A 24,634-nucleotide genomic window follows, 5' to 3' on the forward strand; every position below is an offset into this window, starting at 1 on the left:
TCTCTTATAGGAGTAAGGGAAACGTCTCTAGATCATCGTACCAAGACGACGTATCAGGTAGGAAAAGAGCGAGACAGTACCCCATGAGAGAGGTTCCTCCGGTTTGGAGGGAAGGTGATGCGAATGCAAATCCACCAATTCTGCCTCATTTCCAGCGTGTATGGGTACATGTCCCCTGGAAAAGATCAGAAGTTTTAGCGCTCAAGCAGACACTACCTGATCCCCGTAAAAACCCGACTGGGTACTATAAGGAGTTATCGCAAACTGCAAGCTCATGTATAATGAATTTAGCGGATGTAGACATGTTGTTTGGGAACGTTGTTCCACATCCTTTATGGAGCAAAATCCGTCATACAGACCATGACCAAGAACTAGGTGACTCATGGGCAAATATTACCGCTACAGATGCTAGACAAATTGGCGGTTTTAAACCTGAGCCGTTAATAGCTGAACTTCCCGGTAGGATTATCGCGTACATGAAAACAATAATGCCTGAAGTACGCGTAAACTGGGATAAGCTATCTGCGTGCAAGCAGAAGAAAGATGAGAATGTGTCTGACTTTTTCACGAGATTTGAGGAGACTTTCACCGATCATAGTGGTCAGGATATGGCTACCGAGAGTGGTCAAAGATTGTTTGTAGACAAATTTGTACACAATTTACTTCCTGAACTGTGTAATAAAGTGAAAGATTCAGAGAGTGCTTGGGCTGTCTCTACGTCGGCACAAATTTTAGCAACAGCCCAGTACTATGAAAATAGGCGCAAAGACGAGCTAGATAAGGCAGACAAAAAGACGAAAGATTTAAAAACTAAAGTTCTTCTCCAGCAGGCCTATCCGCCTCGCATGGTTAGTCAGCCCAATTATCAACAACAACAGCAGTATTCGAGAAACGCGCAAGGAAACGAGTTTTCCCATCAGCGTCTTCCGTATGGCCCGAATCAATGTGCGTATTGCAAGGAAGAGGGTCACTTCAAAAGTAATTGTCCGGCACTTGCGCGACGCTTAAACGGCGTTTCAGGTGTAAGGGGAAGAGGTGTTCAACATGCCCCTAGAGGTAGGGTCCGTGGAAATTTCTCCCAGAATACAACTTCTTTTCCGCCTCAGAATTCGATGAACAGCTTTGACCAACAGAATAATGCATCATCTAGGTCAGCTCAGTACTATGCTGACGACTATTACACCGAACACGAAAATGAGGGTAACGATTGCTAGGACAGCCATGGACAAAGAGAGGGAGTCGTTTCAGTTCCAGTAGATCAGAATGGACCTTATGTCGAGGTGATTGCCTCAGGAGTGTCAGAGCCATTTCTGCTGGATACTGGTGCTACAAAAAGTTCTATTATGCACTCGAAACTTCCTGGCGCACCTTTGTCTGGCGAAATGAATGTCTCAGTAGGTTTCTCTGGCGCCCCTGTTAGAAACCCGATCTCTAGTCCTATATCACTTTCTGTTGGCCCATGCGACTTAGAAGCACCCCTCATTTTGACAACAGGTTGCGGTGAAAATTTGTTAGGTTTGGATTTACTAAAAAGGTTAAATGCGACTTTGTACTGTTCCCCCTTGGGAGTACAACTTACTTTAGGTAAGAAAGTCGTTTCTCCAATGTATTTGTCCAAGGAAAATATTCCAACTGAATTGTCATCACTTCCTGATATACTTTGGGCTAATGGTTCTAATGATGTCGGTCGTTTGGAGATAGCACCGTATGTCATAACTTTGAAAGCCAACGTTAGGTTGCCACGTATTCCCCAATACAAAATATCTAGCGAATGCGAAAAGGCGTTGTTGACGATTGTTTATGATCTGATTGACAAAGATGTCATCGAAGAAACAACAGGTAATGTTTGTAACAGTCCAGTTTTGCCCGTCTTAAAACGTACTGATCCTTCACAACCGCCTGTGTACCGGTTCGTGATCGACCTCAGAGAAGTGAATAAGGTAGTTATCCCACAGTTTCCAGTTGTCCCCGACATTACTGCTTTATTGACAATGGTTCCAGCTTCAGCAGCTTGGTTCTCGGTGATTGACCTGAAGAACGCTTTCTTCAGCATCCCGATTGCTGAGGAGAGTAGAGACATTTTTGGCTTCAATTTAGGAGGACGAAGCTTCCGCTTCAAGTGCGCTCCTCAAGGCTACTGCGAAAGCCCATCAACATTCAGTCAGGCTCTGAAAACACAACTGGACACGATTATTCTACCAGATGGTTCAACTTTGATTCAGTATGTAGACGATCTCCTGATCGCTGCAGACACTGAAGAAATTTGCAAGAAAGCTACGGTATCATTATTACGTCACTTATGTGACATGAAGCACAAAGTCTCTCTTTCCAAACTACAATTTTGCCGACAAGAGGTAACCTACCTAGGTCACATCTTGTCGAAGGAGGGAAGGAGACTGACACCAGAAAGAATACAGGCGATTGCAGAACTGAGTGCCCCAAGGACACAGAGAGAGGTTCGGGCCTTCTTGGGCATTACATCGTACTGTAGACAATGGATACCGAATTTCTCACTACTAGCTAAACCCTTGCTGGCACTACTCTGCAAAGACACGCCCAATCCTATGCCCTGGTCTGAAGATTGCCAAACGAGTTATCTCGAGTTGCGTGATGCATTATGTTCGGCTCCTGTGTTGGGAAACCCCAACTACAGTAAGCCTTTTACATTATATGTCCATGAGAAGGAAGGTTGTGCATTATCAGTCTTAACACAACACTTTGGGAACAAACAGCGCCCATGCGCGTATTTTTCCGCAACTCTGGATCCTGTGGCTAAGGCACTACCAAGTTGTCTGAGGGCCACCGCCGCAGCAGCTATCTGCATTCGACAGTCCGCTGGATTAGTCATGAATAATACTCTGATCGTTATGGTTCCGCATGCAGTAGACATCTTGCTAAACAGGACGAAGACACAACATCTCACTAGCGCTCGACTATCCAGTTACGAACTTACACTGTTAGCAAGTCACATCCACATAAAGAGGTGTGATACACTCAACCCCGCTACGCTATTACCCATCCCGACAGAAACAGACAAAATTGATAACCATGACTGCTGCTTTAGGACAGAAGAAGAGACAAAAGGGAGAGTAGACTTACAGGACACTCCCCTTCCTGAATGCAACGATACTTTATGGGTTGATGGTTCATGTTTCAAGTTGCCAAATGGTGATACGACTGCAGCCTATGCCGTAACGACATTACACACCATTGTAGAGACCGCGCGTATTTCCCACAATTCTGCACAAGCTGCAGAACTAATTGCACTCGCCAGAGCATGTGTGTTAGCGAAAGGAAAGCGAGTGAATGTGTACACTGACAGCCAATACGCCTTTGGTGTGGCTCACAGTTTTGGGAGATTGTGGCGTGAACGTGGGTTCCTTACGTCACATGGTGCAAAGATACAACATGGTCAGCTAGTTAATGAGCTCCCGAGTCACTGACCTTGCCACTACAAGTCGCCATTATGAAATGCAGTGCACACAAAAAGATTCAGGATGATGTTGGCCGCGGGAATGAATTTGCTGACGAGGTTGCGAAAGAAACTGCAAGGAACACGATGAGTCGGATGTATGTTGTAGGTCCCGCTAGATGGATTACTGATGTAGGAATGTGCGAGGACACCATTGAAGGTGTGAAATCTATACAAGCCGAGGCGACTGAGAAAGAGGTGAATGAATGGAGAGAAAGTACGGGTAGATTAGATGCGAATGGTTGTTGGGTCGAATTGTCGGAACACCAGCGATGGCTATTACCTAACGCATATGTACTTGCAGTAGTAACAATGGCTCATGGAATTGCACACATCAGTTCGAGAGGAATATGTAAACTATTGGCCCCAGTATGGCAGAATAGTAATATCCCAAAGTATGCAGAGAATGTGGTCAGAAACTGTATGGTGTGTTTGAAGTACAATCCCGGTAGGGGAACCCCAACTCCAGCTGGTCATTTTGCACCTCCTACGTATCCGTTCGAGGTTTTGCAGCTAGATTTCATACACATGGAGAGGTGCAACAACTTAAAATACGTGCTTGTGGTTGTTTGTGCTTTTTCCAGGTGGATAGAAGCGTACCCCCTTAAGGACAATACCGCCTTGTCAACTGCCAAAGCCCTTGTCAAAGAGTTCTTCCCGAGGTTTGGTATGCCTAGAATTGTCTGGAGTGATAACGGAAGTGAATTCGTAGGACGCGTGATGAAGAGAGTGTGTGAGTGCCTAGGCATACACCAAAAGTTCCACTCTGCAAACCACCCCCAATCTGCTGGATTAGTAGAGTGCTACGATGGCACGTTAAAGCTCAAATTAGCCAAGATCCAAGCCTGTACAGGTCTTACATGGCCTGACGCCTTGCCTCTAGCACTCTTGTCAACCAGAACGACCGTCCATTCCAGATTAGGACTTAGCCCCCATGAGATAGTGTTTGGCCGCCCAGCCAACGTCTGGGGCGTGCCAAGGCCAAAGAAACTCAGCGAAATAGAACACCCCGTACTGCTTGACTATTTGTGCGAATTAACAACTAAATTGCGTGTTTTACACCAACAGGTTCACAGTTCCTCTCCGCCAGCCTCTGACGATCCAGGTCACTCCATCGAACCCGGCACGTGGGTCTTGGTGCGGAATTTCCAGCGCACAAACAACGGACAACCGAGGTGGACCGGACCGCACCTGGTACTTCTTTCCACGAGATCAGCTGTTCGGGTGGAAGGCAAAAAGAACTGGGTGCACGGGACCCATTGTAAACGGGTCCCTCTACCCCTCCCATACGACCGGTGGGTCAATGAAGGACTTGCCGACTCTGAGACAGAATCCGTACCTCGCTTCATCCTTTTCAGCGATGCACGTTTGAAAGAGACTGGTTCCGAAAAGGAGAGTGATCATATTTTACAAGGACTTGTGCCACCGTCTATGCAGTTGGACACTACCGAACCTGAAACATTGTTTGAAGACCACACCGTACCTAGGAAGCGACGATACAATCTAAGGTCTAGACAAAGAGACTAATAAAAAGCAAACCAATGTGATTTCCCTTTTCCCCTAAGAACTATTTTTGATTTTTCAGCTCTCTCACTCTCAGGGAACTTGCTCATTTTTGATTTTTGAACCGCCATCCGGTTCTGCTGCTAGGGTCGCGGTTGAAGTCTGGGGAGTGCAACTGGGGACGTTTAGGTCAACGGTTCTGGTTGGTCCACGGGAGTTACCCCGGACTGAACAGAGCGCACTCCCTGGCAGAACCAACCTACCACCGCGGGCAGCAACTAGAGGATGGAGTTTCCTAGGGTAAAGAGACCTACTAGATTCACGAACATTGAAAGACAACTATGCACTGTACTGGCCAAAAGAAGGTTTTTGATAACATGTATTTTAATGTTGTGTAGCATAACAATGTTTTTGACTGGTTATACTCTATTCGTATTTCAAGTTTCCTTGTTTTCAAATGACACTCGGCCAACGCCTCCTTCCACTATCTCTCCGCACTCCTTTCACCCTCTTCCTGAACACGAGTCTGCCAGAAGACTCGAATTTGTAAATAACTCATTCATTCAACTTCTACACCAACACCAGTCCATAATGAACACATCGAACTGTTGGATATGCGGACTCATGCCACACACAACTGATAAGGGTATCCCATGCTTTATCCTGCCATTCAGTTATTATGGTTCCCTGTGGGCTTTCCAGACCATGTTCCTATTCGCCCTAGAACCATACCCGACCCGTTCCACTGAGAGCGATTCCAGTAACAAGGCACTAGTGGCAGGGATAAGAAATATGAGTAGGGAGTTCGACACTTATCTTACGATCCCAAAAGATGAACTCAGTCCCTACACTCGTTGGAACGTAACTAAATATGGGGTTTACCTGAGTAAGAGCCAGGCAGCAAAGAAATCTCGCCCAGTTTGGATAGTGCCCCACCGAGGTCACTTATGTTTACAAGGTATCGGTAGGGATCCCAAAGCACAATTAGGAAAGAGCATATGCACGGAAACATATGTGTTCGCTTCCCGAACTTCCACTATACTCTTAGCAGCCAAAGGCACGTATTTCGTCTGCCACGACCAAGCCTACACATGGTTGCCCCCTGACTTCTCAGGTACATGTTTTATCTCATTTCTGCTGCCTCCCACCTACACGGCCAGAGCAGATTACCATCGGACAAGGACAGCTAGGGGTGTCGTGAGTAAAGACGACACCGCGGGTCAGGAATTCGCTGACTTTGCAAAGGGTTTTCTGCCATTTTGGGGGCCTATGGTGAACAGCAGGAATATTCGTCAATTAGCAAGGATAGTTGAATCCGCCGTGATTGAAACGGCCGGAGCCCTTGGCAATTTAACAACCGAGCTTCAGTCGGATCGACTTATGACCCTTCAGAACCGAGTTGCCCTAGATATCATACTCGCCGATCGTGGTGGTGTGTGTAGAGTGATCCAATCCAGTTGTTGCATTTTCATCCCTGATAATGCACCGACAGTGTACCAGGCCATCTCTAAGCTACATGAAATATCTGGTTCCCTTCACGTAGAAAAAGGGGACTGGTCCTTGCTAGGGTGGTTCTGGGAACTGATTACTGCCTGGGGATGGAAAACACTGATCTTCATTGGGATGATCTTAGCGCTTCTGTTTATGTTCTGCCTGTGTGTACAGTGCACTATGTGGCCTCTGTGCTACCCCATGTACAAGGAAGCCTGTGTCAAGGGACGAACTGAGCAACAGAATGATGAGTTATTGCCTTACATAAGGGCAAAAGGAGGGTCTGTGGTTCTGAAATTCTGGACCCTGCTGTTGTTGTGATATCGAGATCCAATACCCGTGCCACAAAATATCAATATCCCATGACGAATTTGGTGTCAACAGACCGATAATAATTAGGACATCATCCCTATGCATTTGCGTCATGATTGGGGGATGCCAACACCCTTAAATCATAGTTTCCGTTCCGAACCCTTAGACTCCATTTTGTGAACGGCATCCATCTTGTGTCTTGCCCTCATGATAAGTCAATTAAGTAGGGCCGAGTCTGATCTAAAAGGACACGTCCACCTTTCCTTGACTTCCCCCTGACCTGTCCCAACTGACTCCATTGCCTCTAGTCAAACCTGTTTGGGCAGCTCCCCGCCCAGTGGCCGAATACGATAGCATCGATGCACAACATACCACAAACCATTCACCACATCCAGATCATGTTTTTACACACCCACACACCTGTCCACGCACCCTGTTTATGGCCAGTTTTATGACTAGGAGGTGCCTTTCTTTATTGGGGTTTCGTCGATATCTGATGGGAGTTCCGGGCCTGGCCGGGTAATCTATCACGAATTAAAGTAGGGGCTTGCCTACATGACTTCGCTCTTTTGTATTATTGTAGAAATATGTGTATAGCCATATCATAAACTCAGGAATTCTTGCTTGCAGCTATTATTTTTGTATATAAGGAGACGGCTGGTTCTGTAAAAACGAACAGTCTCCTGATAACACACAACCCGTGCTGTCGTGTTTTTAGGACACCTGTTACTTTGTAGCTGCCAATAAAACTTGATCTTTGACTGCGACTAGAAGATTCCGTGTTTCTGTGGTCCGGAACAAGGGAGAACTCAGAGGTCTTCGGGTGTTATCTCCTGGCACCAGCGGGTTCCTAAAAACCCGTTACCTCAGTGTGCATGCACATGTGTGCATGCACACCTATGCCATGCCTATACCTATGCCATGCCTATGCCTATGCCATGTGACAGGCAGACCTGCCCTTAGGGCATGTATGCCTGCCACATGGCACCGAGCCTGTTTTGGGGGTGCCAGAGGGTGTCAAAGTGACACCCCCTGCACCCTTGTGGAAATCGGTATTTACTTCATAGCCCATAGGAATGAATGGGCATTACCGATTCGGTATTTACCGAATCGGTAAATATCGAAATAATCAGATTCGGTATTCCAGCACATCTGGAATACCTACATGTCGACCCCATAGATTTACCGATTTTTAAATACCGAATCGGTAAAATTCGGTAATTTAAAATCCGTAAATCTATTTCACCTACATCTGGCCTTAAGTTTGTCCCCACGTACACCTCTAGTGCATTAGAAACTGAGATCGCGCTGTTTAAATTCACTCGAAAACTACGTTTGAAATGGTTCTTTTCTACAGTGGAAAAAGCAGGAGGCAAAGAAAAAACACCAGAAATCTTCCGACCAAAAAGCAAATTCATGTCGCCTCTATCACATAAGAGCCTGGATAATTTTGAGACTGCTTAAAAAGGATCTGGAACACATCAAATATAATAAACCTAAACATACCAATTTGACGAAGAAGGAGGCACAAATTCTTAATGGCTTAAGGCAAGACTTAAGTATAACATTTCAACCCGCTGACAAAGGGGGCGCCCTTGTGGTGATGGACACTGCATTTTATGAACTCAAAGTGAACCAACATGTTCATGATCCAGATACATACATTCAGTTGGACTCTGATCCAACATACCAATTTAAAAAGTTACTGGAGGGAATCGTAAATATAGCCACAGACGAAGGTTTGATCAATACTAACACAAAAAAATTCTCGCTGATGGCCAAACACCTAAAATACTGCATATGTACATGCTTCCGAAGATACATAAGCATGCAACCGATCCCCCTTTTCGTCCCATAGTAGCTGGGTGCGGATCTATACACAAACCTATTGGCCGGTTAGTAGATCACCATTTACAACCATTGGTGCAAAGTTGGGGAACATATGTGAAGGATACCATAGATTGTCTCGTCAAACTGGACAGTGTGAGTCACCTAGTTGATGATGAAACCATTCTTTGCATAATTGACGTTGTGGCGTTATATTCGTCTATTGCCCACAAAGAAGGTCTGGAAGCGGTGGAATGGAGACTACTGAACTCGGATATGGACAAAGACTTTGGGGTATTTTTATTGGAGTTACTCCACTTTTCTTTATATCATAGTCATTTTGTATGGAAGGAGGAATACTATTTGCAGTGGACGGGTACATCAATGGGATTTCCCGGAGCCCCATTGTATGCGAATTCGTTTATGGCATACTTTGAAGATACATATATCTTAAAAGATCCAAGGTGGTACAAACACACCCTGTTATATTAAAGATACATGGACGACATACTAGTCATTTGGAAGGGCAACAGACTGACACTTGAAGACTGCATAAATGACATGAACTGGAGCAATCCCAGGATAAAATTCACACAAACTATACAAACAAACAAGATTCAATTTCTGGATATTGAAATCCACAAGACAACCCAAGGTTTTTCAACAACAGTGTACCGTAAACCCACCGATGTTAACAATGCCTTACACTATTCAAGTGTACACCCGAGAGCTTTTTCATGTGCAAATCCTATTAAAACGTATTGTATCTAGTGCTCCAGCTCATTGGTAACCTCCATGATAACCACTTGGCACTTTTTTTGTTTAGGTTGTAGCGCCTACCGGAAGGAACTGAAGTTTGCTACTATGTGAAATACACATGTCTTTGAAAAATCAACCCCTGAAGAAGGGTTTCTAAAGAACCCAAAATGCATTGGGCTTTGTGTTTTGTTGGAAATGTTATAGATTATGTGTAAATACCAAGGAAATGTAACTACAGTGAATTTGCAACTGTCAGTTATTTATATTTAATCTTTTTCTAATTATGTATTGAAAGGTTTTTCACCATATATTTTGATTGAAGTACTATGACAATATTGTTTTAGAGTCTTGATTACACATTGGGTACTGTTTATACACTCACTAAAATTGAACTGAACAAAATGAAACCTTAGGGACTCAGGCAGAGTGCTTCGCAGACCTGGATGAACCCAGGCCTCGACAGTGTATTATACTTTTAAGGGGTTCGGCAGTACCCCCCAGCGTGGCAGCTCGCCAACTTTGTTTACAATTATTTAATAGTAGAAGATTAGGTTTATTAGGTGTGTGGTCTACACCACCACAGAGCAGAAACAGTGACTACCCATAATAAGGAACAGTTGATCTGGTCCCCCGTACCCCTGGACATTACGATAAAAAAGTGTCATGGGCCTTTAAGGAAAATAAAGGGGGCAAAGTCCCAGGCCCAGATGGGGTCCCAGTAGGTGTTTTTAAGTTCGACGTTGGTTTATGGGCCCCGATTTTAACAACAGTCTTCAATATGGCTGCGATGACAGTGATTCCACCTACATGGGGAATGTCTATTATAGTCCCAATTTTTAAGAAGGGTAATAAATCAGATACTAAGAATTACCGGTCAATTTCACTGTTAGACTCATCTGCGAAAGTGATGAGCAAAATCCTGCTTAAGAGATTAGAAGAATGGGCCTGTGATTGCGCACTACTTTCACCGGTACAGTTTAGTTTTAGGAAAGGTGTGGGGACCCTAGAGCAATGCATAAATCTGAACCTATTATTAGGCAAATATACATGTGCCAAAGGCGGAAGACTATATATCTCTTTTGCTGATTTGGGCAGCACTTGTGATAGACCACAATATCCTTTGGACTACTCTGCTTCCTATGGGCACATCTATGCCTATTATTTGCTTTTTGGCAAGATTATATGAGAATCTAGCATGTAAAGTATGCTATGGTCCACAAGGCCCATGCACCAATAACTTTGTAGTTAAACACGGCATTCGGCAAAGCTGCGTACTTTCCCCTTTACTATTTTCTTTGTTTATAAATAGTGTGGACCAGACCATACAAACAGTGCATGCCGACGCCCCCCAAGCTCCTGGGCGCCCCACACCAGTGCTCTTGTATGCAGATGATGCTGTCTTGCTGGCCAGGACTCGGGTTGGGCTACAGCGTTTAAGAACGCCTTTGGGGATTTTATTGCTGCCAGAAAATAGATTATTAACAAAAGCAAAACTTATACATTGATTTGTAGGTCAAGGGACAAACAATGTAGAACATTATGGATAAGACGCCGGTGGCCACTGTTGATACCATCTGCTATCTGGGTATTACTTTTTCAGATAATGGCTCCTGGTCCAGTGAAGTCACTAATGTCAGGAGCAAAAGGAAAAGATGCATTCATGGAATGTTTTGAATTTCAGCCAAGATGGGCTCTAGGCCGGTTAAGGAGTTGATAGCAATTTATAGGGCAAGGGTTTTATCTATTGCAACATATAGGGCTGGTGTGTGGGGCCACCATAATAGTAAGGGGCTCCAGATGGAGGAAAATGGTCTGCTCAAATGCCTACTCAGTCTGCCAGCCTCTGCCTCTTCCGAGATCATTCGCAGAGAAGTATGGTTACAGTATTTTACAGATATAGTTACACTTCACCTCTTGTTGCTTTGGCGTTCCATATGGTCCAACGACGATACCAGTTTAAGCAAGATAATTATTTTAAGCTGTTTGTCCCTGGATAATGTACTGGCAATTCCTTGGTTAAGTTATATTAATTCTTTGTATAGTAAATTATTTAAGATTTCTGTCCGGACTAACCCTTTATCTGTAACATCACTTACCAAATTGTCTATCAGAGAAACTTTTGTGACCCATAAAAGGGATGTCCTGTTGGATTGTGAGAGATGGATATCAACCGTTAAGTTTTATCTAACACTCACCTTAACTGTGGGCTGTCAAGATTATTTAACCTATATTCCTAATCCCATGCACCATTTTGCACTAGTTAGATTTAGATTGGGATTTGTTCACCACCTAGTTGCCTTCCCAAATATGAAAACTTCCCCTTTAGATTCGACCCCTTGCCCATGTGGTCAGAGCAAGCAAAGCACTATGCACTTTATACTAATTTGTGGTTTTTATTAGGTCTCGCCTGTCGATGCGCATGCGCATCGAGCTTGCGAGCCTATTGCGGCTTAAACAGTCTTTAACCAAGTTGCAAGGTATCGTGGCGATTCCTTGCAGTGCCCGTGACTTTTAAGCTCAATGCGCATGTGCATTGAGCTTAAAAGCGCGTGCACATCAGTTCCCTCAGCCGCAATCGCCGTCTGTTCCCTCAGCCGCATTCCTCCGACACCTTTTGAAGTGAAGCTTAGCTTCACTTCAAAGGCCCCGGCTTCTTCACACCCACATGCCGCTCTCCCCGCTCCCCCCCTCCCCTCCCCTGCCCACCGTGTGCATTTCTCCTCCGCCGGCCGTACTTTCACTTTGACGGCCGCAGGCCGTCTCTCGTGTTTCTCCAACTTTCAGCGTGCGTGCTTGTCTTTCTCTTTACCCATCTCCCTCTTGTTTACCTCATTTTTAGTACTCTTGTTCTCTTCTGTTGCATGTTTACCTTTTTTTTTTTTAATTTGTCATTCTCTGCCCATTTCTCCTTCTGTCTGTTTTCACTGCTAACCCGTCGGAACCCGTCGGATGGACACTTTGACGGCCGTGTCGCATTTCTCCTCCCCCCTCCCCTTATCTGCCTTTCCCTCCTCCTCCTACTCTCCTCCCCACTCTCTCTCTCCCAGCACAACCTTGTTTTAAGATAGCCTCCTCTGGGTCTCGTTTAAACTTGTTTCCTTTAACCTTTACTTTTTGTCTGCCTCGCACAAGAAACCCCTACCTGGTGTGCGACGTATTTTTAAAAGTTGTAATTGTAAATTGTATACACATAGTGCTTGCCAGCGCCGAACGAGCCGTTAAGCGCTTTGCAGCAAGTAGTACGCAGCTCTGGAGCCACATAGGGAGTAGATTAATAATATATTCTTCCTTTTCCTTGCAGAATTAGTTTCAGCTGAAAAATAGCATTGTAGTAATACCACATGTTCGTATGCCTCGCACAAGAAACCCCTACCTGGTGTGCGACGTATTTTTAAAAGTTGTAATTGTAAATTGTATACACATAGTGCTTGCCAGCGCCGAACGAGCCGTTAAGCGCTTTGCAGCAAGTAGTACGCAGCTCTGGAGCCACATAGGGAGTAGATTAATAATATATTCTTCCTTTTCCTTGCAGAATTAGTTTCAGCTGAAAAATAGCATTGTAGTAATACCACATGTTCGTATGCCTCGCACAAGAAACCCCCGACATGGTGTGCGACGTATTTTTAAAAGTTGTAATTGTAAATTGCATACATATAGTGCTTGCTAGCGCCGAACAAGCCGTTAAGCGCTTTGCAGCAAGTAGTACGCAGCTCTGGAGCCACATAGGGAGTAGATTAATAATATATGCTTCCTTTTCCTTGCAGAATTATTTTTAGGCTGAAAATTAGCATTGTAGTAATACCACATGTTCGTATTTGCTGCTACTTAAACCGTCACCGAGTCCTTTTAATAAGACAAATCTCTCTGTTGACAACATGCTCTGCTATTAGTCTGGCTGTCATGATTGGCGATCTAATTTCTGCTTTTTTTTATTAATATAAAAGGGAAACAGATTGTTTTCTGTATTTATTTACATTTAAAAAAAACGAAGCACGTTGAGCCTTACTAAATTACATCCTTCGGGTTTGCATTCGGGCGGGACAGTTTTCCATTTGAAATTAAAATGAAAACTGCATTCAACGGTTGAAGCAATCAGTAGCGCCTTGAATGAGTGCTGCAATGTGTAGAAATACTGAGGTGAACGCGCCCCTGGGTATTTTAATCAAAAAGGAGAATGCATTGTTGTGTTTGTATTATTTACACTCAGTAAGATGGAGAGCAACACAGCGCGACGGGCCTTTGTGAGAAGGTTTTTTTCAGCGCTGAATGAATGAACACTTTAACAACTGGTGTTACTATGTCCTGTTTACTTTTTCCTTTAACCTTTACTTTTTGTCTGCCTCGCACAAGAAACCCCCTACCTGGTGTGCGACGTATTTTTAAAAGTTGTAATTGTAAATTGTATACACATAGTGCTTGCTAGCGCCGAACGAGCCGTTAAGCGCTTTGCAGCAAGTAGTACGCAGCACTGTTCGGGTTCCTCTTTACAATGAGCCACGAGGAGCGCGTGAAGTGGATGGTGGGTGGCAAATGGACTCAAAGCGGCCGGTCGCTTTGGTGTTCGGATAAGCATCAGATAAGGATCTGTCTGGCCTCGAACACCTTCAAGCAGCGGCAGCCTGCCCTTCACACGCCGGCCTCCCAGCCAGCCTGTCTCTGAGTGCCAGCACCAAAGAGGGGGGTTTGATGCCCTAAATGAGTATTCCTTAGAATTTTTATGGGCGCTCCTTGCAGTTTGTAGTTACATATTTACAACTGCAGCTCGCCTGAAGAGCAGAGTGTGTGCTGGGTGACTGGCAAGCGAGCAGCAAATCCAACAGGCTGCTGCAGTGAACTGAAGGGACGAAGGAATACAATAAATCATATTTATAATAAGAAGAAGACAAACCTGTTGTATGACAGGTGGGGAAGACCCCGGAGCTGTCGTGAAAGTTAAAAAAGAAACTTAAAGATAGTCACACAACGCCGAGAAGAACATATCTTTAAATATTCGTGCCTCATTTAGACGATATTCAACAATTGTACCTAAGACAGGATTCCTCGTTCCATTTTGTATCTTGTAATATTATACTTTTTGGTAAAAGCCGGGTTGCTTTGAATCTGGAGCGGATTCACTTATTTTTCAGCTCGAAAAGTGCTGCGCATCAGGCACTTTAGTGTAATTTCTCTTTTCCAAGCCCCACACAAATACAATTTTATGTATGTATGTGGATAGATTTGTATAATGCTCGCAGACAGTCGTACATTACAGATCGTGTCATACCCACACCCCTTTGCCTCCAGTAACCCCAAATGCACCCTGCTCCCGCCAACATATTTTGATTTGTAGAAGGTATATCTGTTTTAGAGGTAACTCCAAATTCAGGTCTACAGCGTCAAGCACTCGCAAGGCAGAACAAGCAGACCGGCCACCACAAACCCCCACCTCCAGTGTCCATAGAAGGGCAGCAAAACAACGGCTGATTATTCGGCAACCACCAGTTCTTTTTTGCAATTCGAGTTTGTTCTGATGCTCGCACTCACTCTACGGCCCTCACTCTACCGCCCTCACTCTACCGCCCTCACTCTACCACTCTAACGCCCTCACGCCCTCACTCTGCTGCCATCACTCTACCACTCTACCGCCCTCACGCCCTCACTCTACCGCCCTCACTCTACCACTCTACTGCCCTCACGCCCTCACTCTACTGCCCTAACTCTGCCACCCACACGCCCTCACTCAACTGCCCTCACTCTACCACTCTACAGCCCTCACGCCCTCACTCTACTGCCCTCACGCCCTCACTCTACCGCCCTCACGCCCTCACCCTACCGCACTCACTCTACTGCCCTCACTCTACCGCACTCACTCTACCGCCCTCACTCTACCACTCTACTGCCCTCACTCTACTGCCATAACTCTGCCACCCACACGCCCTCACTCTACTGCCCTCACTCTACCACTCTACAGCCCTCACGCCCTCACTCTACTGCCCTCACGCCCTCACTCTACCGCCCTCACGCCCTCACTCTACCGCCCTCACTCTACTGCCCTCACTCTACTGCCCTCACTCTACCGCCCTCACTCTACCACCCTACCGCCCTCACTCCCTCACTCTTGCCCTCACTCTACCACTCTAACGCCCTCACGCCCTCACTCTACCGCCCTCACTCTACTGCCCTCACGCCCTCACTCTACTGCCCTCACTCTACCACTCTACCGCCCTCACTCTACCACTCTGCTGCCCTCACTCAACCACCCTCACTCTACCACAATAAAATACACTGCACATATTCTTCACAAAAGTAATTTACAATAGTTTAAGCTATTGCTATTATAAATTACAAGAACTTTTATTTAACTATTAATTATATAAAAAAATTAAAAGCCATTTGTATTTGTTATATGAATACATGTAAGTCACGTACATACAAAACATGTGGCATTACAAATGCTATAGGTGTCACATTTGAAAAAGTTAAAAGTATTGGCATTGTAAATGACAAAGCAATTAATTTTGCTATTTTCAAGACCAACACATAAAAAAAAAGTTGTCATTTACAAAACCAAAGCTCCAACTCTTCTAATGCGAGACCTATTGCATTTCCAATGCTTGTTCAAGTTTTATAAGTTATTACCTAAAACCACTTTTGCTTGCACAAGGAATTTGATCACATATTGCTGCCTTAAAATACATGTCTGAATTAAACGATGCCAAGGTCTGTTTTAATGCAGCGCTTTTAATTATAAATGCAATTAATATACGCAAAAGTATTGTTGTACCAACATTGTAATGACCTTACAGGAATTTAAATGGAGACTGTAACTCTTTTAAACATTTTTAAGTGTTTTTAGAAATGATTAATTTTGGTATTATGCTGTATACTGGGCACTGTATTGTATTATTCTTTATAATTTTATATAATTCATGTGCATGTAATCAGCTTTTTATCAATGTATACTTTTATGGTTGTCTTACACACACCGAATAAAGTTTTTTAAACGAAAGGAAACAACAGGAAACCTTCACTAACAGAAAGGTCAAGGCAAAGCACTGAAAGACACCAAAGTATAGGAAAGCTAAAATACTGCACAATCTTCACCAAGGCTTTACTACCTTACTAGCAGCATACATCACCACCCCAAGGGATGCTGGATTATTATTAGGGCTCCCGGTTTTATGGTATTTATTTCAGTGTCTTAACATTCTTCACCAACAAAACAGGTGCTCTAAGATAGAACATATATTACACCTGTGATCTTCATCTTATAATGCTTGCATGCTCTTCCCCTATTTGTGAATTCCGGCCAGGAACTGAGGATGAGATTAGAAAAACTGAGGTCCTTCTAACAGATCTACCCGAACATGGAATGTTGGTCATACGTCGGTAGTTAGACTGGGTCTCATCGCACTGTTACCTTTCATCACCAGATTAATGAAAGACTCTCTCTTATAGGATCAAGAACTCCAGATGCTATTATCATTTTAAAGAAACCTTTAGCAGGCTGAGAATGATTTCAAACTACAGAACTAACTCAGACTTATTCTGTGTTACAAAGGTCATTGAAACACTAGTCATCTGTCAGCTTACCTTTTGCCTGGAATCAAATGGCCTTCTTGGTGCCTTTTAGTCAGGTTTCCTACCATGCAAGAGTCCAGAGTGAACACTGCTAAATATTGGGGCAAGACTAATCAATACATGGGACCAAACATACTCCTGGTTGTGCCTTGGGCAGATTACACTTCTCAGCCACATTTTGACACTATCATTCACAAGCTGCTCCACGACAGCCGAGGCAGCGCTACACTGCTATTTTAAGTTACAACTTTCCTATTTAATTTGTCTTTTACTGTAAAGCACTGTAAGAAACCCTACAATAGCATAGGAAACAAAGGAATCAGAAACCCTACAATAGCCCAGGAAACAAAGGAATCAGAAAAGGGGTTGTGTCCTGGATAATAACTAAAGCTCCCTGTTTTCCGTTTTTACGGATTTTTACAGATAAATACAGGGAGAAAACAATGTGTTTTCTGTCTGCATTTATTTTTAAAATTGGATAAATACAGAAAATTGTGCTTCTTTTAAGTAATTCTCCGTGCAGTCTTTCATGAATTATAGGCCAGCGGCTGAACAGATGGACAGCAAGGGAAATTAAAAAATAGGATGACATTTCTTTAAATAACAGAATATGTCACATACATGTATGGTATAGTGCTAGTATTTACCATTGGATCTACTGTTATGTAATATTTGGCAGCTTAAATAGCTAAAAAACGACAGACATCATGGTATGAGTGCGCGTCTATCAGTTAAATAGCTACAGATATGTACAGTTCTACAACTTCTTATATATGAAAAATACAAAATAAATATGGATAAATACAAATAAAATGGCCAAAAGATAAATATGGATAAATACAGACAGAAATGCCCCAAAAATAAATACTATAAAACCGGGAGCACTAATAATAACCCAGCATCCCTTGGGGTGGTGATGTATGCTGCTAGAAAGGTAGTAAAGCCTTGGTGAAGATTGTGCAGTATTTAGGGGTGGAAACTAGTTTTAGGCATCTGAACAATAGGCTCGAGTAAAGAATAAAGGAAGCCACGGGGAGGGCTAGTCAGAGGCCTGTTTGAAAAAATTGATTTTTAGGAATTTCCTGAATTTGAATATAATGTGATCTTGCTGCTTCCAAGCTATTGCAGTGGTGCAATTGGTGAAGGATAGAAAATGGTTGATAAAGAGCTAACAAAGATGTCTCATCCACTAAACAATAGAGGCAGATATATATTTTTTTAACTTACACATATTGAACAAAAAAGAACTAAGGCTCCCTTTTTTCAGTTTTTAGTGATTTTTACAGATAAAGACAGACCAAAAACATTCATTTTCTTGTCTGTATTTATTTTTAAATGTGGATAAAAATGGAAATTGGGTTGCTTTTTGAGTAATTCTAAATACTGTGTGCCATGACTGCCAGGCCAATCGTTGTGTGGATTGGTAGATAAGCGGGTTAGAAAAAAAAGGAATTTTAATAATGAGGCTTTAACAGCAGTACATATGCACAAGGTTGACACTGAAATTAGCATTTTTTTCCTATAAGTGCACTGATTTATCTTCTGCAGGTGCTCACAGACCTGAAACCTGGCACACCTTCAAGCATGAGTGGCTATTTATCAGTTAAATAAATGTGGAAATATGCTAATTTAGGCTTAATTTTTCCACAAAACCCAAAATTAATATGGATAAATACAGATACAATTAGCAAAAAATAAATATGGATAAATACAGTCGGAAATGGCAAAAAAATAAATACCATAAAACCGGGAGCCCTAATTATAAAATCCCGTTATCATTTTCTTTTTTCCTTTCTCTGCTGCTCCTGGCAGCAGGACGACGCTCCTCCGCCTTAGCGGAGGAGCCGCCACTGCTACCACTCCTACCCTCCAGCTCCGCCCTGCCCCCTCATGCACTGCTGCAGCAGGAGGAAAAAATTAAATGATAATCACATTCCGTTATTACAATTTTATTTTTCCCTTTCTTTGCTGCTCCTGGCAGTGGGGCGACGCTCCTCCGCCTTAGCTGAGAAGCCAACACTGCACAACACCAACCCAGTCACAAGCATCAAACTGGCCTAAACACGACAAAACTAGCCCGCTTACTGCTATAAAACTGGTTCACTGATCTACTTGTAAGATTGGCCATTTTGGCACTGTCGGATTACTCTAAAGGCCAGTTCGAAGCTCAACCCTGATTCCTTGGGCCCTTCCGCTGCTGACAGAAAGGAAAATTATTGTATTTGACTTTCAACACACAGTCGGAATACATCACTTTCCTCTCTCTTCTCTGTGCCTCTCCACCTGTTTCATTATTTATTCATGTACTAATTATTTCTTTTCTTCGGCAATAGCACACAGCCAACAAGCCCCCCCACACACTTTTGTCCATTTTCTCTAGCACAGACAATGCAACCACCTGCGGCCCTCTCTGCACTTTTAGTTCACTCTGCACACACTTGTAGGGTTTCTCTCTTGTCCCAATTTGTGCTGCATTCGGAACATATATGATTTTTCAATTTCCTCCATCGTCTTGGAATTGTAAATTGAGAATAAAGAGTGAGAAATAATGATGCCAAGAATACAGTCATGTATGAGCTCACATGTACATACACGGACCGGGACCAGAAACTATCTTGGAATGATTTACTTTATACTTTAAAAAAGGCTTTCCAAGATGTCCACCCATGTGCCAATTCGGAAAGTTCATGCACGGGCGGCCATCTTGCAATGGGTTTGGCCATTAAAGATACCAAAACCAACAAGCAAAGGCAAACCCAATAGCTCTGTGCCAGAATTTAAAAACACCCATTGGCTTGACACTGCTTGTTTTGACTCTGCTGTCCATGCTGCATTAATTCTGATTCTGCACAGTTACTGCTTAATGCAATAGTTCCTTTAGTAGTTACCCCATTTCTGAAATGTTAGCATATAAAGTCCAAGTGTTCTGATCTTCTCCTATTGACAATTCCAACACAGACGTTTTTTGCCCCTGGATGACCTTGTAACACCCCCTCTTCTCCCGAGCCAGGCTCGAAGAAGATGAAGGAAAGGACTGATTTCCACATCATAACTGTTTCAGCCTATCCAAACCTTCCCATTTCTGTTCATTGCCCTGCCCGCTAAGCAGAAAATTGGTTTAACTGTCTTAAATGCCATCTCACCCTGAAACAACTTCTGTACCCGTTCTCTGCATTTTGCAACTACCTCCCAATTTCTTATAGTTCATTTTCAAGCAAGGGGGCGAGGTGCTGAATGCAAATAAAACCTTAAACTTCAAACGTGAAGAAATCTGTAAAGTTTTCATATGCATTTTCTGCCAACTGCTATAAAATAATTTTGTATATTTATTCATTCGTTCCATGCACAGCGTAGGGCCCAGTATTTCAGCATGACCACACTTTGTATCACAGAAAAGTAACAAGGTTGAAACAAATTGTAACAAAGCCATGCATGGGGTCTGACCTGCACTTGTTATTTCCTCAGACACTTCCTGCTTTCCCTCCAGCCGTTTCTTCCCAGACTCCCCAATCTTCGCGTCATCTCTACTCAGAAAGAAACAATATCAGCGTCACTAAAAAGATGTGAGAAATCTTTCCACAGTATGCCTAGCCACTTACCCATATTTTTCAAGGGGCAGCACTTGCTTTGCAGCAGTTTCACAATGCTTATTATGTAAAAAGAAAAAAAAAGTGCAGGGGGCTAAAGTTTTTTGTAGGAGCAACAGAAACGCTGAGGTTATTGAATACCAAGTCTGCCTAGTCTTGAATCCGCCTCATGCCTTTTTTGTTCCACCACCCCACCCCACCCCAACCCCCAGCACTTCCTCGTGCTGAAGCTCGTGGTCAAGCGTCCCTGGCACAAACTCAATCTTGACCAACTTGAGGACCATCTTTCTAGAATACTTTTATTTTGCTAGAAGATCCAGACGCTGCTAAAGCTCTCTCAGACTGGAAAAACAGTCCTTTGGACGTACTTATTCCTGCAAAGTGGTCAAAAAAACGTAATTCTAAATCTAGCCCATGGTACAACGACAAGCTTGCAATTCTACGTAAAGCATGCTAAAGGCTGGAACTGTCTTGGAGACGGGAGTACGACCCGAGCCAGAAGCATTTCTATCAGGTGGCTATCAAAATCACCGGACCATCCATACAGAGCGGGCAGCTTACTTTGCCGGTGAGATCAGGAGTAGCTGTAACCCCTCTAAAACCATCTTCTCTATATTGAATGACCTGAAATAGCTGGGGGTCCCTGAAGTGCCTCTTATATCATCGGACGAGCAGTACGAGGCCCTTGCTACCTTATTTGTTAAAAAGTTGGAAATACCTACAAGACCTTTTCTCATGTTGTCTTACGTCCTCACCCTGTGCCTCGACCACTCCCTACACAAACATTGGCTTCCTTTCTAGCGGTTTCCCTGGATGAGCTATGTCTGTTATGTAACAAGGTCAAATCTGGCTCGCCTGCTGATCCCCTCAAGCCGGACCAACTTATGAAACTATTACCTGTGCTTCTTACGCCTTTGAACCAGGTGATTAATCTATCCCTGTCCAAGGGCAGTTGTTCCCAGTACTTGGAAGCAAGCAAGGGTAGTAACTCTGCTTAAAAAAACCTTCCCTTGACACATCTAAACTGGAAATCTTTCGCCCTATCTCACTCCTGTTGTGGGACTCTAAGATCACTGAGACCTACACTAATTCTATTCTCACAGGATTCCTAGAGGATAATAATCTTATTGACATCTCTCAGAACGGCTTCCGTCCAGGCCACAGTACTGAGTCGGCCCTCCTAGCTGTCACCAAGCATCTTAGGCTAGCTCTAGATGAGGGTCGTACGTCTGCTCTGATTCTTTTAGACCTCAGTGCTGCTTTTGATACAATCTCTCATCAGATTCTACTGCATAGGTTGGAGGAGGCGGGCATTGCAGGCCATGCTCTGGTTTGGTTTGCCTCCTTCCTTTCTAATAGAGACTTCCAGGTAGTGGGCCTTCCATTCGCCTCCACGATCCATTCTAACAACCAAGGTGTGCCTCAGGGCTCAGCCTTGAGCCCTACGCTCTTCAACCTCTATGTCCAACCGTTAGCAGCCTTCCCCAAGAGCAGAGGGCTTACTAATGTTTCTTATGCAGATAACACACAGTTGGTAGTCGCACTCTCGGACGAGGCCGTGCGGGCGGCTTTCAAGTTTAGTGATGATCTTGCGGCCATCGCTGAGTGGATAACTGCCAACTGTCTCCAACTTAACTCCAGCAAGTCAGAGGTTCTGCTGGTAGAGAGAGACTCGGAGCTGTGGTGCGAACTCTGGTGGCCGGCCATATTGGGCTGTGCACCCGCCCCCAAGCAGGTGGTGAAAAATGTAGGCGTTTGGGTCGACTCCGCCCTTAACTTTCAGTATCAAACTAAGAAAGTGGCAGCGACTTGCTTTGGCATCCTACGGGGGCTCAAACCGCTGCTGGGGTTTTTTTGATCCACCCATCAGGCAGATGATTGTTCAGGCCTCCATCCTGTCAAGACTCGATTATGCCAATGTACTCTATTTCGGGGCCAACAAGACCGAAGTTCTGAGACTGCAGAGAATTCAAAAGGCTGCTGCCAGAACTCTTCTTGGCCTTCCTAGATCCTGCCCCACCTCCACCACCATTCATTGGCTACATTTGTTGCCTGTGGCCAACCGCTTGGAATTGAAGGCCCTCTGTAACTGGTTTAAAATCCTGAACCTCTCCTCTCTTGGCATTCTGGTAAACTTGCTGTCTCCCTACTCTCCCTCTCGTCAACTTCGCTCGCTGGGACAACATCTGGCGGCTGTTCCCCGGGTGAGAAAGTTTGGGCTGGTGGGCGCTCTTTCCGTCAACTGGCTGCCAAACTTTGGAACGCTTTGACTATTTCCATCCGCAGCATAAATAACTACCTGGCATTCCATAAGACTATCAAAACATATATCTTTCCCACGTTTTAGTTTCTCTTCTGACAGCAGCCTTATATGTTTTGGCTTTCAGCGCTGGGACGCCTCTTTGTTGGGGCAGATATGCACTTTAGAAAACAGGATAACATAACATAACTCTCTTGTTCCGGCTCCAAGTCTGATGATGAGAATTATTTCCTGGTCCTCAAAATTGAGTGCCAGTGACCACCACCTGCAAGCATTGGCACAAAGTGAGCACTGTAATGTCACCACATTAACATAATGGTCATGATATATTTTTTCATTAATTCCCCTGCTCATTCTCATGGGGTTTACAATTTGCTCATCAAAATCTTTGTCTAACCCAAAATGTCTTTCAAATATGTGTTTTTTAATAAAATAGCTGAGGTCCGCACAGAACGTCAACAGGACAGGATCATTTCTTTCCACCGGTAATGGGCACATAGTCTGAGGGTATGCTATGACTGACAGATCAGGCACAACCAGGGCAATAATCTGTTTAGAGGGCAGGGGGAGAACACCAAGAGTAAGTAGCACTTAATTGGCATACTGGCGGGAATACTTCTGCTTCAGAGGTGCCATAACCAGTGCCACTGGACCTATGTGGTTCGAAGCTGTGTTGTTTAATGCAGAATTATGGATTTACCACGTTTGCCCCTTCACCCACCATCTTATAGCTCAAATGGATAAGAAGCTGCTAAACAAAGCACCACACTTCGTGCAGGGCGGTGGCAGGCCATTTGCATGGGTTAACTGGGCAGGTTTCATGTGTTGATTGCAGTAGTCAGGAGTTACCCTGGGTCTGAGTTGTGGAACCTTTGCGAAAACAGTATCAAAGTGTGCTAAAATAGCAAAAATAACACAGAATGTACCACATTACGTTGCATAATTTGTCTTTTTTACTGTATGATTTGTCCCCCGTGCCCCATAGTATGGCCTGCTTGGGCTATGTGGTGAGCAGCACTGGACACTGTCCATGACTGTGATCTAGTGATAGAGATACAGGTGAGATCTTTTATTTGGAAAGCATGTCAGCACATAAATGATACTAGTCTCAGTGGACGGTCCCCAGCACTTGTACAGCAGGATGTTCAGTCAGACAGTGATTGGTGCATTGGAAGAGCTCTATGCCGATCCCAGGACTTTATTAGCAATTGGCAATGCAGGTCAGCCCTGGAAATCTTTAATAGAGCTGTGAGTGTGGGTCCTAGTTCTTGGATGTCTGGCAAGCTGCAGGACATACTTGTGTTGTTTGTTCCTGTTGGACCTAAAGTCGTATGGCAGGGGGTGAGAAATAAGATGAATCACGTGGGTGCTCACCTGTCTCGATGGGATTTAAATTCCTTGATTCCCTTCGCAAATGGATTTTCTTCAATTTTTAATTGTGACAACTGTAGAACAAGGAGAGAAATACATTATACACTCTCAAGTTGTCAGAAACAAAAGTAGTATTTTGGTAGGAGCTACTCTGTCAACAAACAACCAACTGCAACTCAGAGTGCCACCCGTTATCAACCCTAGCCAAGAATCAGCTCTGGAGATACTGCTCCACTCACTCATGCTGGAGTTTCAAACCTACTACCACAGAGCATGAGGCCAATGGTAGGGATCGCCTGTGACTCTCTAATAAATGTTAAATGTTTGTCTCTTTCAAACCCCCTCTGCTGATTAGGCTGACCAACCCTCGTTCTGTATAGATGTACTTTCACGTTTCTCACGTGAGTTTCCCCTCCAGTCTCGTAACCATTCAACCACAGGAATGCGCTACTATTTAAAGCTGCTAACGCAGAACCTGGAGTCCTGGCAAGT

At 44.1% G+C, this 24,634-nt stretch overlaps 1 protein-coding gene across 1 annotated transcript in view; it reads right to left on the reverse strand.

Annotated features, from left to right (window-relative positions):
- Positions 1-24,634, reverse strand: part of LOC144769112 (uncharacterized) — a 145,339-nt gene that overhangs the window by 32,270 nt on the left and 88,435 nt on the right. Inside the window, exons 6-7 of the mRNA XM_078653115.1 lie at positions 24,146-24,216; positions 20,369-20,451 (exon numbers count right to left, since the gene is read on the reverse strand). Of these exons, the coding sequence (XP_078509241.1) occupies positions 20,369-20,451; positions 24,146-24,216 (154 nt within the window). The remainder of the gene's footprint in view (positions 1-20,368; positions 20,452-24,145; positions 24,217-24,634) is intronic.

This window comes from Lissotriton helveticus, chromosome 7 (genome assembly GCF_964261635.1).
Source record: "Lissotriton helveticus chromosome 7, aLisHel1.1, whole genome shotgun sequence".
Classification (NCBI taxonomy): domain Eukaryota; kingdom Metazoa; phylum Chordata; class Amphibia; order Caudata; family Salamandridae; genus Lissotriton; species Lissotriton helveticus.